Below are 16543 nucleotides of genomic sequence, written 5' to 3' on the forward strand. Positions count from 1 at the left end.
AATGCACTTGAGAAACAGGTGCGCAAAATGGCGGAGCACATTGACGACTTGGATAATCGAGGACGCAGATGCAATATTCGTGTTGTGGGACTCCCGGAAAATTTTGAAGGGACACGTTCAGTAAATTTTTTTGAGGAATGGATCCCTGGCTACCTACAAATGGACACTACGGCTGGTCGTGTGAAGCTGGACAGAGCCCATCGCTCTCAAGCACCGATACCCGGTCCCAACCAACGGCCACGGCCGGTGGTTATAAAGTTCCACAACTTCAACGACAAGCAGCGCGTCATGGATGCGGCTAGAAACATTGGCTCTGACGGTCGTCAATGTAAAGGTCCAAAGGTCTCATTCTTCAATGATTGTTCCACAGCGGTTGTACGAAGACGCAAAGCGTTTGATGAGGCAAAGGCTCGACTCAAGAGAATGAAGATGTACTACGCACTGCTGTACCTGGCCACATTGAGGTTTATGGTCAACGGATCGCCTAAAAAAACTCTACACACCTGAAGAGGCTGCTGCGTTTATTGACTCTCTCGGGTAAATAACTTTAAGCTGCACCTCCGCAGCATTGGATAACTTTTTATTTTTGGTTGAATCTGATCATGAAACAGTGGTGTGAGTTCTCACGTACTCCGGTTCAGTAATATTTGTATCTTTATTATTCTTCTTGCTAAAGTAACTGCCACTATAGCTCAGGCTGAGATATGTGTGAATCTATATTGGTGCCCAGGCTTGGTTTTAGGTGGAAGAGCCTCAATCTTCTATTGACTTTCATTTCCATATACTGTATGTATGTATGTATGTATGTATGTATGTATGAAAACACTACAGGTTTGCATTTCCTGCTGTGCAAGAAAATTATCATCAACAAAACAGTGATCAAATTAGATCCTACATCTGTAGGAAGCTTGAACGATGCCTTTTCTCATTGAGAAGTGAATTTATGCTAAGTGTAGCAATTCAATGCAAATTATATCATTTGTCTGACAGCCAGTGGAAACCACCAGCTAGCTGATGGCTATCAAAGAGATGAGAAGAGTCTTTAAATCGACATGGAAATAAAAGTAAGACAGGCATTGTATTAGATGGAGTGCGCTGGCAGTATGTAGGACTGGTAGAGTGGAACTGCAATGAGGTGTAGTCTGAGTCACACACACACAACACACACATACACAACACACACGTACTAATACCACAGCTGAGTGTAAATCCATTGTGTTGTTGCAGATTGATTTTGACAGCTCTGTCCAACTTAAACCTTGCTTTAGAAACAGTCCTGTGGTTTATGAATCACCTCGTGCCAAAACAGGCTGTCTCAGATTAAATTACATTTACTTGTTAATGCAAACGCACCATAGAGCCAAGTCATGCTATGAATAACAATCATGTGCAACAATCACCAGGTAATCAATTGTGCAGATAGTGTATTATCTAAGAGTGGGGGGAAAATATTATGTCAGTCTCATCTGCTTCTTCATCTTTTAGCAGAATGTTTTATTCTATTTTGCCGAGGTTTTACATTGTATCAATGTTTCTACCTATTGCTTAGTCTTTTATTCATTACAAAAAAAGGTTCTCTTTCCACTGTCAAAGTCAGTGACATCTTGTGATTATACTAGCAGACTTTGAATCAGTCATTAAACAGAAAAATAAGGACATTTAAATCAAATCAAATCAAATCACATTTTATTTATATAGCCCTTCGTACATCAGCTGATATCTCAAAGTGCTGTACAGAAACCCAGCCTAAAACCCCAAACAGCAAGCAATGCAGGTGTAGAAGCACGGTGGCTAGGAAAAACTCCCTAGAAAGGCCAAAACCTAGGAAGAAACCTAGAGAGGAACCAGGCTATGTGGGGTGGCCAGTCCTCTTCTGGCTGTGCCAGGTGGAGATTATAACAGAACATGGCCAAGATGTTCAAATGTTCATAAATGACCAGCATGGTCGAATAATAACAAGGCAGAACAGTTGAAACTGGAGCAGCAGCACAGTCAGGTTGACTGGTAACAGCAAGGAGTCATCATGTCAGGTCGTCCTGGGGCATGGTCCTAGGGCTCAGGTCCTCCGAGAGAGAGAAAGAAAGAGAGAATTAGAGAGAGCATATGTGGGGTGGCATGTCCTCTTCTGGCTGTGCCGGGTGGAGATTATAACAGAACATGGCCAAGATGTTCAAATGTTCATAAATGACCAGCATGGTCAAATAACAGTAAGGCAGAACAGTTGAAACTGGAGCAGCAGCATGGCCAGGTGGACTGGGGACAGCAAGGAGCCATCATGTCAGGTAGTCCTGGGGCATGGTCCTAGGGCTCAGGTCCTCCGAGAGAGAGAAAGAAAGAAGGAGAGAATTAGAGAACGCACACTTAGATTCACACAGGACACCGAATAGGACAGGAGAAGTACTCCAGATATAACAAACTGACCCTAGCCCCCCGACACAAACTACTGCAGCATAAATACTGGAGGCTGAGACAGGAGGGGTCAGGAGACACTGTGGCCCCATCCGAGGACACCCCCGGACAGGGCCAAACAGGAAGGATATAACCCCACCCACTTTGCCAAAGCACAGCCCCCACACCACTAGAGGGATATCTTCAACCACCAACTTTGATCTTTGTGGGCTGAGTATAGCCCACAAAGATCTCCGCCACGGCACAACCCAAGGGTGGGGGGGGGCGCCAACCCAGACAGGATGACCACAACAGTGAATCAACCCACTCAGGTGACGCACCCCCTGCAGGGACGGCATGAGAGAGCCCCAGTAAGCCAGTGACTCGCCCCTGTAATAGGGTTAGAGGCAGAGAATCCCAGTGGAAAGAGGGGAACTGGCCAGGCAGAGACAGCAAGGGCGGTTCGTTGCTCCAGAGCCTTTCCGTTCACCTTCCCACTCTTGGGCCAGACTACACTCAATCATATGACCCACTGAAGAGATGAGTCTTCAGTAAAGACTTAAAGGTTGAGACAGAGTTTGCGTCTCTGAAATGGGTAGGCAGACCGTTCCATAAAAATGGAGCTCTATAGGAGAAAGCCCTGCCTCCAGCTGTTTGCTTAGAAATTCTAGGGACAATTAGGAGGCCTGCGTCTTGTGACCGTAGCGTACGTGTAGGTATGTACGGCAGGACCAAATCAGAGAGATAGGTAGGAGCAAGCCCATGTAATGCTTTGTAGGTTAGCAGTAAAACCTTGAAATCAGCCCTTGCTTTGACAGGAAGCCAGTGTAGAGAGGCTAGCACTGGAGTAATATGATCACATTTTTTGGTTCTAGTCAGGATTCTAGCAGCCGTATTTAGTGCTTTATCCGGGTAGCCGGAAAGTAGAGCATTGCAGTAGTCTAACCTAGAAGTGACAAAAGCATGGATTAATTTTTCTGCATCATTTTTGGACAGAAAGTTTCTGATTTTTGCAATATTACGTAGATGGAAAAAAGCTGTCCTCAAAATGGTCTTGATATGTTCTTCAAAAGAGAGATCAGGGTCCAGAGTAACGCCGAGGTCCTTCACAGTTTTATTTGAGACGACTGTACAACCATTAAGATTAATTGTCAGATTCAACAGAAGATCTCTTTGTTTCTTGGGACCTAGAACAAGCATCTCTGTTTTGTCCGAGTTTAATAGGAGAAAGTTTGCAGCCATCCACTTCCTTATGTCTGAAACACATGCTTCTAGCGAGGGAAATTTTGGGGCTTCACCATGTTTCCTTGAAATGTACAGCTGTGTGTCATCCGCATAGCAGTGAAAGTTAACATTATGTTTTCGAATAACATCCCCAAGAGGTAAAATGTATAGTGAAAACAATAGTGGTCCTAAAACAGAACCTTGAGGAACACCGAAATGTACAGTTGATTTGTCAAAGGACAAACCTTTCACAGAGACAAACTGATATCTTTCCGACAGATAAGATCTAAACCAGGCCAGAACATGTCCGTGTAGACCAATTTGGGTTTCCAATCTCTCCAAAAGAATGTGGTGATCGATGGTATCAAAAGCAGCACTAAGGTCTAGGAGCACGAGGACAGATGCAGAGCCTCGGTCCGATGCCATTAAAATGTCATTTACCACCTTCACAAGTGCCGTCTCAGTGCTATGATGGGGTCTAAAACCAGACTGAAGCATTTTGTATACATTGTTTGTCTTCAGGAAGGCAGTGAGTTGCTGCGCAACAGCCTTTTGTAAAATATTTGAGAGGAATGGAAGATTCGATATAGGCCGATAGTTTTTAATATTTTCTGGGTCAAGGTTTGGCTTTTTCAAGAGAGGCTTTATTACTGCCACTTTTAGTGAGTTTGGTACACATCCAGTGGATAGAGAGCCGTTTATTATGTTCAACATAGGAGGGCCAAGCACAGGAAGCAGCTCTTTCAGTAGTTTAGTTGGAATAAGGTCCAGTATGCAGCTTGAAGGTTTAGAGGCCATGATTATTTTCATCATTGTGTCAAGAGATATAGTACTAAAACACTTGAGCGTCTCTCTTGATCCTAGGTCCTGGCAGAGTTGTGCAGACTCAGGACAACTGAGGTTTGGAGGAATACGCAGGTTTAAAGAGGAGTCCGTAATTTGCTTTCTAATAATCAAATCAAATCAAATTTATTTATATAGCCCTTCGTACATCAGCTGATATCTCAAAGTGCTGTACAGAAACCCAGCCTAAAACCCCAAACAGCAAACATAATCATAATAATCATAATCTTTTCCTCAAAGAAGTTCATGAATTTATCACTGCTAAAGTGAAAGTCATCCTCTCTTGGGGAATGCTGCTTTTTAGTTAGCTTTGCGACAGTATCAAAAAGGAATTTCGGATTGTAGGCCGATACCCACTAATTATCAAAATCAAGAAAGGAGCTGTTAAATTCTACAACCACCTAAAAGGAAGCAATTCCCAAACCTTCCATAACAAAGCCATCACCTACAGAGAGATGAACCTGGAGAAGAGTCCCCTAAGCAAGCTAGTCCGGTGGCTCTGTTCACAAACAGACCTCACAGAGACCCGGGACAGCAACACAATTAGACCCAACCAAATCATGAGAAAACAAAAAGATAATTACTTGACACATTGGAAAGAATTAACAAAATATCTGAGCAAACTAGAATGCTACTTGGCCCTAAACAGAGAGTACACAGTGGCAGAATACCTGACCACTGTGACTGACCCAAACTTGAGGAAAACATTGACTATGTACAGACTCAGTGAGCATAGCCTTGCTATTGAGAAAGGCCGCCGTAGGTAGACCTGGCTCTCAAGAGGCTAGGTGCACACAAAATGAGGTGGAAACTGAGCTGCACTCTCTAACCTCCTGCCAAATGTATGACCATACTAGAGACACATATTCCCCTCAGATTACACAGATCCACAAATAATTTGAAAACAAACCCAATGTTAATAAGAATATCTGCAGCCTTGGAGGAGTGGAGAATATCTGGAGAGGGAGCCTTGGAGCAGTAGAGAGTAAGAGAGTAAGAGAGAGTAAGAGAGAGAGAGAGAGAGACGTGGGATTAGAGCTCTGTCTGGAAGAGTACTGCATGGTCAAAGAAACTTAATGGAACTGTCACAGATCCCTCCAGAACTTTCATCACGCACACCTGGCCCCTATTCCCACTGATTAGTATTTGTGTATATGATATGTGCCCTTTGGTTTCCATTGGGGGTAGATTATTGTTACTATGTCCGTTGGTGGGTGTGAGTACCTGTGCTGTGTGTTTTGGGTTTTCGTGCCCTTGTGTATTGCGCAGATGATTACGGGTCTTGTCCCGTGAGTTAAATCATGGTGCACGTGTGTTATTTACTCAAGGTACTCCTCGCTTTTTTGTTTGGGTTTCAACCCTGTGTTTTTGTTACGTGTTTGTTTGGTCTTCGTCCCCGTGCCTTCGTCCCCGCGCCGTAATTTGGGGTATAAAAAAAACCTGTCTCCCAAATCTCTTCATACCAGCGTGACAGGAACTTATGAAGTGTTCTAGGAGAGGTTTAGAGGAAGAGAACTTAATGGAACTTATGAAGTGTTTTAGGAGAGTTTTATAGGAAGAGAACTTAATGGAACTTATGAAGTGTTGTTGGTGTAATGGCTCTCGTCATCAGTGGAAGGAAGAGTGGACCAAAGCGCAGCGTGGAAAGTGTTCATGATATATATTTACAAGAAACACTCAAACAAAAATAACAAATCCAAAAACGAAAGCGACCAGTACCGTCAGCCACAGACATTAAACAGATAATAACATCCAACAAAACCCAAACGGAAAATCACAACTTATATATGATCCACAATCAGAGACAACTGCCTCTGATTGGGAACCACACTCGGCAAAACAACAAAGAAAAAGAAAACATAGATTTTCCCACCCAAGTCGCACCCTGACCTAACCAAGCATAGATAATAAATAAGGATCTCTAAGGTCAGGGTGTGACACTATGAGAGTTTTAGTGGAAGAGAACTTATGAAATGTTCTAGGAGATGTTTAGTGGAAGAGAACTTATGAAGTGTTCTAGGAGATGTTTAGTGGAAGAGAACTTATGAAGTGTTCTAGGAGATGTTTAGTGGAAGAGAACTTATGAAGTGTTCTAGGAGATGTTTAGAGTAAGATAACTTATGAAGTGTTCTAGGAGATGTTTAGAGTAAGAGAACTTATGAAGTGTTCTATGAGATGTTTAGAGTAAGGGAACTTATGAAGTGTTCTAGGAGATGTTTAGAGTAACAGAACTTAATGGAACTTATGAAGTGTTCTAGTAGAGTTTTAGTGGAAGGAAATGTTCTACAAGACATGACACATTATAAAGTACTATAATAGATTAGAATAGAATAACAGAATAGTGCACATTATAGTACAGTATATTATTGTATAGTATAGTACAGTATAGAAGAGTAAATTACAGTAGAGAAGACTAGAATATAGTAGAATAGAACATAACGGACACCACTCACCCGAAGCCGGAAAACATGCGGCAGAAGAGGAACATGCCGTACCCCTGGACAAAGGAGGAGAGGAAGGAGAAGAAGCCGTTGACAGACATAGCGATGAGCAGGCACTGTTTACGGCCGACCTTGTCTGACAGACCCCCCCAGAAGAACGCCCCCACCATCATCCCCAGGTACACTATGCTACCTGCAGAGAGCGAGGGAGGGAGAGAAAGAGAAGGGGGTCAAGACAGACAAAGAAAAAGAGAGTGGGAGAAAGTGAGAGAAGGGAGGGGAGGGAGAGGAGAGAGAGAGAAAGAAAGACAGAAAGACTCGGAGGGAGGGAGGGGGAGGGAGGGAGGGAGGGAGGGAGGGAGGGAGGGAGGGAGGGAGGGAGGGAGGGAGGGAGGGAGGGAGGGAGGGAGGGAGGGAGGGAGGGAGGGGGAGGGAGGGAGGGAGGGAGGGAGGGAGGGAGGGGAATGGATAAGAGGGAGTGAGAAAATATTAATTTACAGTGTTTCCTTTTTAAGTGGCCCTTTTATATTTTGCAGCACTTGAGAATGATCTGATCCATCTGGACGAAACATGTTTATTTTTTAAGGCAAACTGCTGACTAGGGAGAAGACACACACACATAGAAGCAGGTGTGTCACATGCATAAACTGTGTCAGAATTGCTGCATGTCTGACTATTAGTACAGTCCAGAGCAGACAAGGTCACGTGGTGTGATTTAACCAGGCCTGTCAATTCCCAGTCAATGACAAACCTATGAGGGGTCACAGAGATCTGGTCAATCTGATTGGACAGTGCCTGGGGACCTGCAGACAGACAGACCTAAAGTAATAAAGAACACACAGGCAGCCATGAAGCCACAACACTAACTGAACCTCACTATGGAGTATCACTTCATATCACAACACTAACTGAACCTCACTATGGAGTATCACTTCATATCACAACACTAACTGAACCTCACTATGGAGTATCACTTCATATCACAACACTAACTGAACCTCACTATGGAGTATCACTTCATATCACAACACTAACTGAACCTCACTATGGAGTATCACTTCATATCACAACACTAACTGAACCTCACTATGGAGTATCACTTCATATCACAACACTAACTGAACCTCACTATGGAGTATCACTTCATATCACAACACTAACTGAACCTCACCATGAAGTATCACTTCATATCACAACACTAACTGAACCTCACTATGGAGTATCACTTCATATCACAACACTAACTGAACCTCACTATGAAGTATCACTTCATATCACAACACTAACTGAACCTCACTATGGAGTATCACTTCATATCACAACACTAACTGAACCTCACCATGAAGTATCACTTCATATCACAACACTAACTGAACCTCACTATGGAGTATCACTTCATATCACAACACTAACTCAACCTCACCATGAAGTATCACTTCATATCACAACACTAACTGAACCTCACTATGAAGTATCACTTCATATCACAACACTAACTGAACCTCACTATGAAGTATCACAACACTAACTGAACCTCACCATGAAGTATCACTTCATATCACAACACTAACTGAACCTCACCTTGAAGTATCACTTCATATCACAACACTAACTGAACCTCACTATGGAGTATCACTTCATATCACAACACTAACTCAACCTCACCTTGAAGTATCACTTCATATCACAACACTAACTGAACCTCACCATGAAGTATCACTTCATATCACAACACTAACTGAACCTCACTATGGAGTATCACTTCATATCACAACACTAACTGAACCTCACTATGGAGTATCACTTCATATCACAACACAAACTGAACCTCACTATGAAGTATCACTTCATATCACAACACTAACTGAACCTCACTATGGAGTATCACTTCATATCACAACACTAACTGAACCTCACCATGAAGTATCACTTCATATCACAACACTAACTGAACCTCACTATGGAGTATCACTTCATATCACAACACTAACTGAACCTCACTATGGAGTATCACTTCATATCACAACACTAACTGAACCTCACCATGAAGTATCACTTCATATCACAACACTAACTGAACCTCACTATGGAGTATCACTTCATATCACAACACTAACTGAACCTCACTATGGAGTATCACTTCATATCACAACACTAACTGAACCTCACTATGGAGTATCACTTAATATCACAACACTAACTGAACCTCACTATGGAGTATCACTTCATATCACAACACTAACTGAACCTCACCTTGAAGTATCACTTCATATCACAACACTAACTGAACCTCACTATGGAGTATCACTTCATATCACAACACTAACTGAACCTCACCTTGAAGTATCACTTCATATCACAACACTAACTGAACCTCACCATGAAGTATCACTTCATATCACAACACTAACTGAACCTCACTATGAAGTATCACTTCATATCACAACACTAACTGAACCTCACTATGAAGTATCACAACACTAACTGAACCTCACTATGGAGTATCACTTCATATCACCACACTAACTGAACCTCACTATGGAGTATCACTTCATATCACAACACTAACTGAACCTCACCATGAAGTATCACTTCATATCACAACACTAACTGAACCTCACTATGAAGTATCACTTCATATCACAACACTAACTGAACCTCACTATGAAGTATCACTTCATATCACAACACTAACTGAACCTCACCATGAAGTATCACTTCATATCACAACACTAACTGAACCTCACTATGAAGTATCACTTCATATCACAACACTAACTGAACCTCACTATGGAGTATCACTTCATATCACAACACTAACTGAACCTCACCATTGAGTATCACTTCATATCACAACACTAACTGAACCTCACCATTGAGTATCACAACACTAACTGAACCTCACTATGAAGTATCACTTCATATCACAACACTAACTGAACCTCACTATGAAGTATCACTTCATATCACAACACTAACTGAACCTCACCATTGAGTATCACTTCATATCACAACACTAACTGAACCTCACCATTGAGTATCACTTCATATCACAACACTAACTGAACCTCACCATGAAGTATCACTTCATATCACAACACTAACTGAACCTCATTATGGAGTATCACTTCATATCACAACACTAACTGAACCTCACCATGAAGTATCACTTCATATCACAACACTAACTGAACCTCATTATGGAGTATCACTTCATATCACAACACTAACTGAACCTCACCATTGAGTATCACTTCATATCACAACACTAACTGAAACTCAAAAATATTGTGTTCTGACAGCAGCAATTGATAGGGGAGAGTTCCATACCACAACACTGAAAACAACTGTCTGAGTGAGCTAACAGAAATGGTCAAGTCTTGTTCTTCCGCAGGAAGGGAGTGTGATCTCTCTTCAAGTCCCAAGGGACACTGGGAAGTGGAGGAGGGGAAAAGGGGGCAGTAAATAACCCACTTCACTACAGAATTGAGAAATGTTCATACAAATTATAATCAGTGTTTGTGGGGAGAGGTGATGGTTTACCGACACTGTGCCTCATCACTGCCGGGAAGGCCAGAGCCCACAACCCAGACCCTCCCTGTTTTCTTCACTTCTGTTTTCTCTTCTTTGAATGTTGGTGATGGCCTTATTGAGACGTACAAACGGGACGATGAGAGACACATATTCATTATAAGTGACAACAGACACTGGACTCTATAGCAGAGACTACAGGATGGTTCTACATGGAAACCAAAAGGGTTCTAACTGGAACCAAAAAGGGTTCTTCAATTCCCAGTCATTGATGACAGGGGATCTACAAAGGGTGCAATTCAGTCTTTACTTCTTACCACAACACCTGCTATGATATAATGGGATTCACACATATTTTTCTGAGAATTGCTAGAAGGGACTTTCACTTCCACAACAAATGACTGCGTAATAAGCATTATTCAAATGAAGCTGCATTTAGTCTAATTGAATGTAAAGAAAATCCTACGCTTTAGAGATATTTCTGCAGACTGTCTATCTGCTCTCTCCTCTCCAACGGTACGGTACAGCGGGCAGCTCTGCCTTAAGCCCAGAGGGACTACTTTACTAACTCAATGCTAGCTGCTGCTATCTCCACCAGACAAGATGAGCACGCCAAGCGGGGAGTGGCGTGGTGAGTTTGTCTCGATGATAATTAGCTCTTATGTGTAAGCATAATTCCCCTTCCACGCTATGCTCCTCATTACTCTGTTCTGAGGATGGATGAGAGGATGAGAGGAACGGATGAGAGGATGAGAGGAGAGGAGAAGGAAGGCAGACAGCAGAGAGAAACAGCTGACTAATTAGGGATCTGGAACATTGGGAACATTCCGGATGTTCTTTGGGGATTCCCCCAGCTCAAGGGAATCCCCTGAGGATGATGTCTGATCAACAGATCTGTCTAAGAGCAGCCATCAGACAGACTGGTGTACAACAGGAATACGGACCTCTCATTTTAGTAGACTAATTACAACTATTTCTATTCATTTGAGCAAATGGCAGTTTCACAATCGCACGCACACAGTAGCACACGTATGCGCACACACACACACACACACACACACACACACACACACACACACACACACACACACACACACCAGCTGTAGGCCAGAGACAGGAGGACTGTCAGAGGACAAAGCAGTTGTATTTGCAGCCTGCCTCCTGCTTGCTTGCAGTCTTCACCACTCTACTGACAGTAGAGGGCATGCCAGGGGGGACAGAACACTTGATATCAGACTGTGGGACAAAAGGAGGGACTGGGAAAAGACAAGTGTGTGTTTGGAGACTGGGAAAGGGCACACACACACACACACACACACAATGTTTATTTACTATCCTTGTAGGGACCAAACAATTGATTCCCATTCAAAATGGTATTTTCCCTAACACCTACCCTTAACCCTAACCCTAACCCTAACCCCTAAACCTAACCCCTAACCCCTTACCCAAATCCCTAACTATTTTATTTGAATATGCTTTGTTTTTTTAAGAGAAGGGTTCGTTAAGCATGTATTTCCCGGCTACACCAGTTGAATTCGGCGCATGTGACAAATTACATTTGATTTGAATTGATTTTACTTAGTAAACCAAAAAAATTCTAACATAACTACGGCAGCGTAGCCTAGTGGTTAGAGCGTTGGACTAGTAACCGGAAGGTTGAGTTCAAACCCCCGAGCTGACAAGGTACAAATCTGTCGTTCTGCCCCTGAACAGGCAGTTAACCCACTGCTCCCAGGCCGTCATTGAAAATAAGAATATGTTCTTAACTGACTTGCCTGGTTAAATAAAGGTAAAATGTAAAAAATAAGAAGTATGCTTGATGCCACATATTTATTTAGTGTGAACCCAGTACACCTCCTTGTCTGAATTTGCAGGTTTTATGCACCAGCCAAGCTTTTAGGAGAGCAACATGGTTCTCTTTTGATTTGTAAAACCAAACACACACTGACAGTGTTTTAATTAGCTGACCTCAAGCTCCAGCTCAGCCAATCTATCAGCCCATTCTGTTGATTAAACTTAGCTGCCCATGTGTATGTAGCAATACACACACACACACACACACACACACTCCTCCAAACATGCTCTCTGCTTCTATCCCTGACCCCGAGTTAAAATAGTGTGTGGGAGTGTTTTATAGGGGAGGCAGACTCAACTGTTGTCTTCTCTCTCTCTCCTCCTCCCCTCTATCCTCTGCTCTCCATGGTCCTGTGGGTCAGGGTTTCCTTTTTGGAAACCGAGCATTTACCAAATGTACCGGACCCATATGCATTGGGTTCTTAACCTGTTTAAGACGTCCACCCACAGTGCTCAGGATGACAGAAATCCCATTTACAGTGAGCTCCAAAGGTATTGGGACAGTGACACATTTTTTATTGTTTTGGCTCTGTACTCCAGCACTTTGAAATGTAAATGATACAATGACTATGAGGTTAAAGTGCAGACTGCTCTAATATGAGGGTATTTTCATCCATATCGGTAAACCGTTGAGATATTACAAAAAATATATCACTGTCCCAATAATTTCGTAGCTCAATGTAGATGTGTTAGGCCGCCCCATCCCGGATCCGGGATTGTGACTACAGCCTCAAGCTCATTACCATAACGCAACATTAGCGATTTCTGAAAATTGCAAAATAAATGAAATAAATATGCCTGTCCTCAAGCTTATCCTTTTCTTAACAATCCTGTCGTCTCAGATTTTCAAAATATGCTTTAGAACCAGAGAAAATCAATAATTTGTGTAAGAGTGGTGATAGCTAGCGTAGCATTTAGCGTTAGCATTTAGCACGCAACATTCACAAAAACCAGCAAAGGGATCAAATAAAATAATTTACCTTTGAAGAACTTCAGATGTTTCAATGAGGAGACTCTCAGTTACATAGCAGATGTCCAGTTTTTCCTGAAAGATGCTTGTGTAGGACACAACGTTCCGTTTTGTTACTATGCATTTGGCTACCGAAACTAACCGAAAATTCAGTCACCTAAACGTCGAACTTTTTCCGAATTAACTCCATAATATCGACTGAAACATGGAAAACGTTGTTTGAATCAATCCTCAAGGTGTTTGGTCATACATCTCTTCATTGAAATGCCAGTCCTAGACGCGTGCATTCTTCTCTGATTCGGATGGAAAAATACTGGGACCTGACTTTTGCGCACCAATTTCCACGCAGACACCATGCGGGACACTTGGTAATTGTAGGCTCTTATGGCCAATCTTCCAATGATATGCCTACAAATACGTCACAATGCTGCAGACACCTGGGGAAACGATAGGAAGTGTCCGTTGATTCCTGTGCCATTCACAGCCATATAAGGAGATCATGGAAAACGTGCCTTCAGAAATCCTGTTGATTTCCTGGTCACTCAAACATCTTGGTTTTGCCTGTAGATATTGTTCTATGGCACTCACAGTGAAAATCTTTGCAGTTCTGGAAACGTCAGAGTGTCTTCTTTCCAAAACTATCAATTCCAAGCATAGTCGAGCATCTTTTCGTGACAAAATATCGCGCTAAAAACGGGCACGTCTTTTTATCCAAAAATGAAATACTGCCCCTAGAGTTCTAACAGGATAACAGAACATGCAACTGCGGGATACAACGGCACGTGTCCTTCTTGCTGAATTCCGATCCCAATCTGAAGATGTTAGAATAACTGTCCACGTGTACTTTTCCTCAGCCAACAAGACGAGTAACAAACAGCTAAATCACTAGCCTGTCAATCTACTGTCCCCCAAAAGTGAACCTATTCTATTGGTTAGTCGTTCTGTGCGAGAAAGAAATAGCCTATTCCAAACAGACCCTGGGACAGTTGTGGGACGATACATTCCACATTCATACAACCAGTAAACCTAGGCTACACCCAAAGACGTCAAAAAGGGGGCGGCTCATGCAACAGATCAAAACATTTAACTTAAAATGTTGATCAACTATTATTTATTCAAATTCTAACACAGCAATGCGCACAAGGCAAGTAGTAGGCTACACGCAAATATCGGATTCATAACGCAATAAGCAGAAAACATCGCAAGCATTTCATGAAACCGAGATTAAAATATCCGTTCGATATTTAGAAAAAGTGGTGATCTACATATGCAACAACTAGCATGGGCTGCTAATATGACTAGGATTGTGCCTTTGGCTACTGGACAATGAAATAAAGTTCATTTGAAAATGAGAGAAATGGGCTACTGGTTTCAGTGGCATATTAAATAATACAATAATTGCCAGCACATTTGGTTGGATTATGGCTAAAATACTTTGAAGCAAGGTAAGACATGCCTCATAATATGTAGTAAGAGGTTCAGGTTTCAAGGAATTAAGTATATGTTTCCAAAATGTTAATGCCTCCAGCTCATTGCAAAGTGGTGTGTGAGGCGCTGAAGCCTGCCTAGTTCCCTATACACTTGAATGGCGAATGGGAAGCATGCTTCAATTACCAGTTGAGAAAAAAAGATAGTAGCTTTTTTTAATTGTGTCTTTTAGTTTTTAACATATCCTTGTGAAAGCACTCCATCCAGCAGCAACGAACAAGCTACGTCGACTGGTATTTCAATCAAAGAACAGGCTAAAATGCATTATTTCACAATGCAATTTTTTTTCTTCTCCCAGACAATTGGCCGGTGCCAATTTAAATGATCAGCTTTTCATGACCAAAAGCCCCTGACCCGGTGCCAGGACTCCTTGGATTATTATAAAATAGTTTTTTCCCCCTCATCAATCTACACATGATACCTCCGGTCATAGTCAATTCAGTGTCAGTCAATAACGGGATGAAAACCTCACACACCCCATCATAGGGCAGACACTCCTGCAGGCCCCCCTCACATTATTCACCTATGACAGAGATGAGAAGCATTTTTCCCGCTTTTTATGGAAACCCAAAGGAGTCAACTGCCCCAGTGGCTTTCCATACCCCCTTACATACATCCTGCTGTGGGTGTCCTGAGACAGTTTTTATTTATTTATTTATTTCACCTTTATTTAACCAGGTAGGCTAGTTGAGAGCAAGTTCTCATTTGCAACTGCGACCTGGCCAAGATAAAGCATAGCAGTGTGAACAGACAACACAGAGTTACACATGGAGTAAACAATTAACAAGTCAATAACACAGTAGAAAAAAAAGGGGAGTCAATATACAATGTGTGCAAAAGGCATGAGGAGGTAGGCGAATAATTACAATTTTGCAGATTAACACTGGAGTGATAACTGATCAGATGGTCATGTACAGGTAGAGATATTGGTGTGCAAAAGAGCAGAAAAGTAAATAAATAAAAACAGTGTGGGGATGAGGTCGGTGAAAACGGGTGGGCTATTTACCAATAGACTATGTACAGCTGCAGCGATCGGTTTGCTGCTCAGATAGCTGGTGTTTGAAGTTGGTGAGGGAGATGAAAGTCTCCAACTTTAGCGAAGCGATTTTTGCAATTCGTTCCAGTCACAGGCAGCAGAGTACTGGAACGAAAGGCGGCCGAATGAGGTGTTGGCTTTAGGGATGATCAGTGAGATACACCTGCTGGAGCGTGTTGCCATCGTGACCAGTGAACTGAGATAAGGCGGAGCTTTACCTAGCATGGACTTGTAGATGACCTGGAGCCAGTGGGTCTGGCAACGAATATGTAGTGAGGGCCAGCCGACGAGAGCATACAAGTCGCAGTGGTGGGTGGTATAAGGTGCTTTAGTGACAAAACGGATGGCACTGTGATAAACTGCATCCAGTTTGCTGAGTAGAGTGTTGGAAGCAATTTTGTAAATGACATCGTCGAGGATCGGTAGGATAGTCAGTTTTACTAGGGTAAGCTTGGCGGCGTGAGTGAAGGAGGCTTTGTTGCGGAATAGAAAGCCGACTCTTGATTTGATTTTCGATTGGAGATGTTTGATATGAGTCTGGAAGGAGAGTTTGCAGTCTAGCCAGACACCTAGGTACTTATAGATGTCCACATATTCAAGGTCGGAACCATCCAGGGTGGTGATGCTAGTCTGGCATGCGGGTGCAGGCAGCGATCGGTTGAAAAGCATGCATTTGGTTTTACTAGCGTTTAAGAGCAGTTGGAGGCCACGGAAGGAGTGTTGTATGGCATTGAAGCTCGTTTGGAGGTTAGATAGCACAGTGTCCAG

At 42.6% G+C, this 16543-nt stretch overlaps 1 protein-coding gene across 1 annotated transcript in view; it reads right to left on the minus strand.

Annotated features, from left to right (window-relative positions):
* The window catches only part of LOC118387435 (synaptic vesicle glycoprotein 2C-like), a 74821-nt gene that overhangs the window by 36903 nt on the left and 21375 nt on the right, over positions 1–16543 (minus strand). Inside the window, exon 3 of the mRNA XM_035775779.2 lies at positions 6909–7089. Coding sequence (XP_035631672.1) covers positions 6909–7089 — 181 coding nt within the window. The remainder of the gene's footprint in view (positions 1–6908; positions 7090–16543) is intronic.

This window comes from Oncorhynchus keta, chromosome 9 (genome assembly GCF_023373465.1).
Source record: "Oncorhynchus keta strain PuntledgeMale-10-30-2019 chromosome 9, Oket_V2, whole genome shotgun sequence".
Taxonomy (NCBI): Eukaryota; Metazoa; Chordata; class Actinopteri; order Salmoniformes; family Salmonidae; genus Oncorhynchus; species Oncorhynchus keta.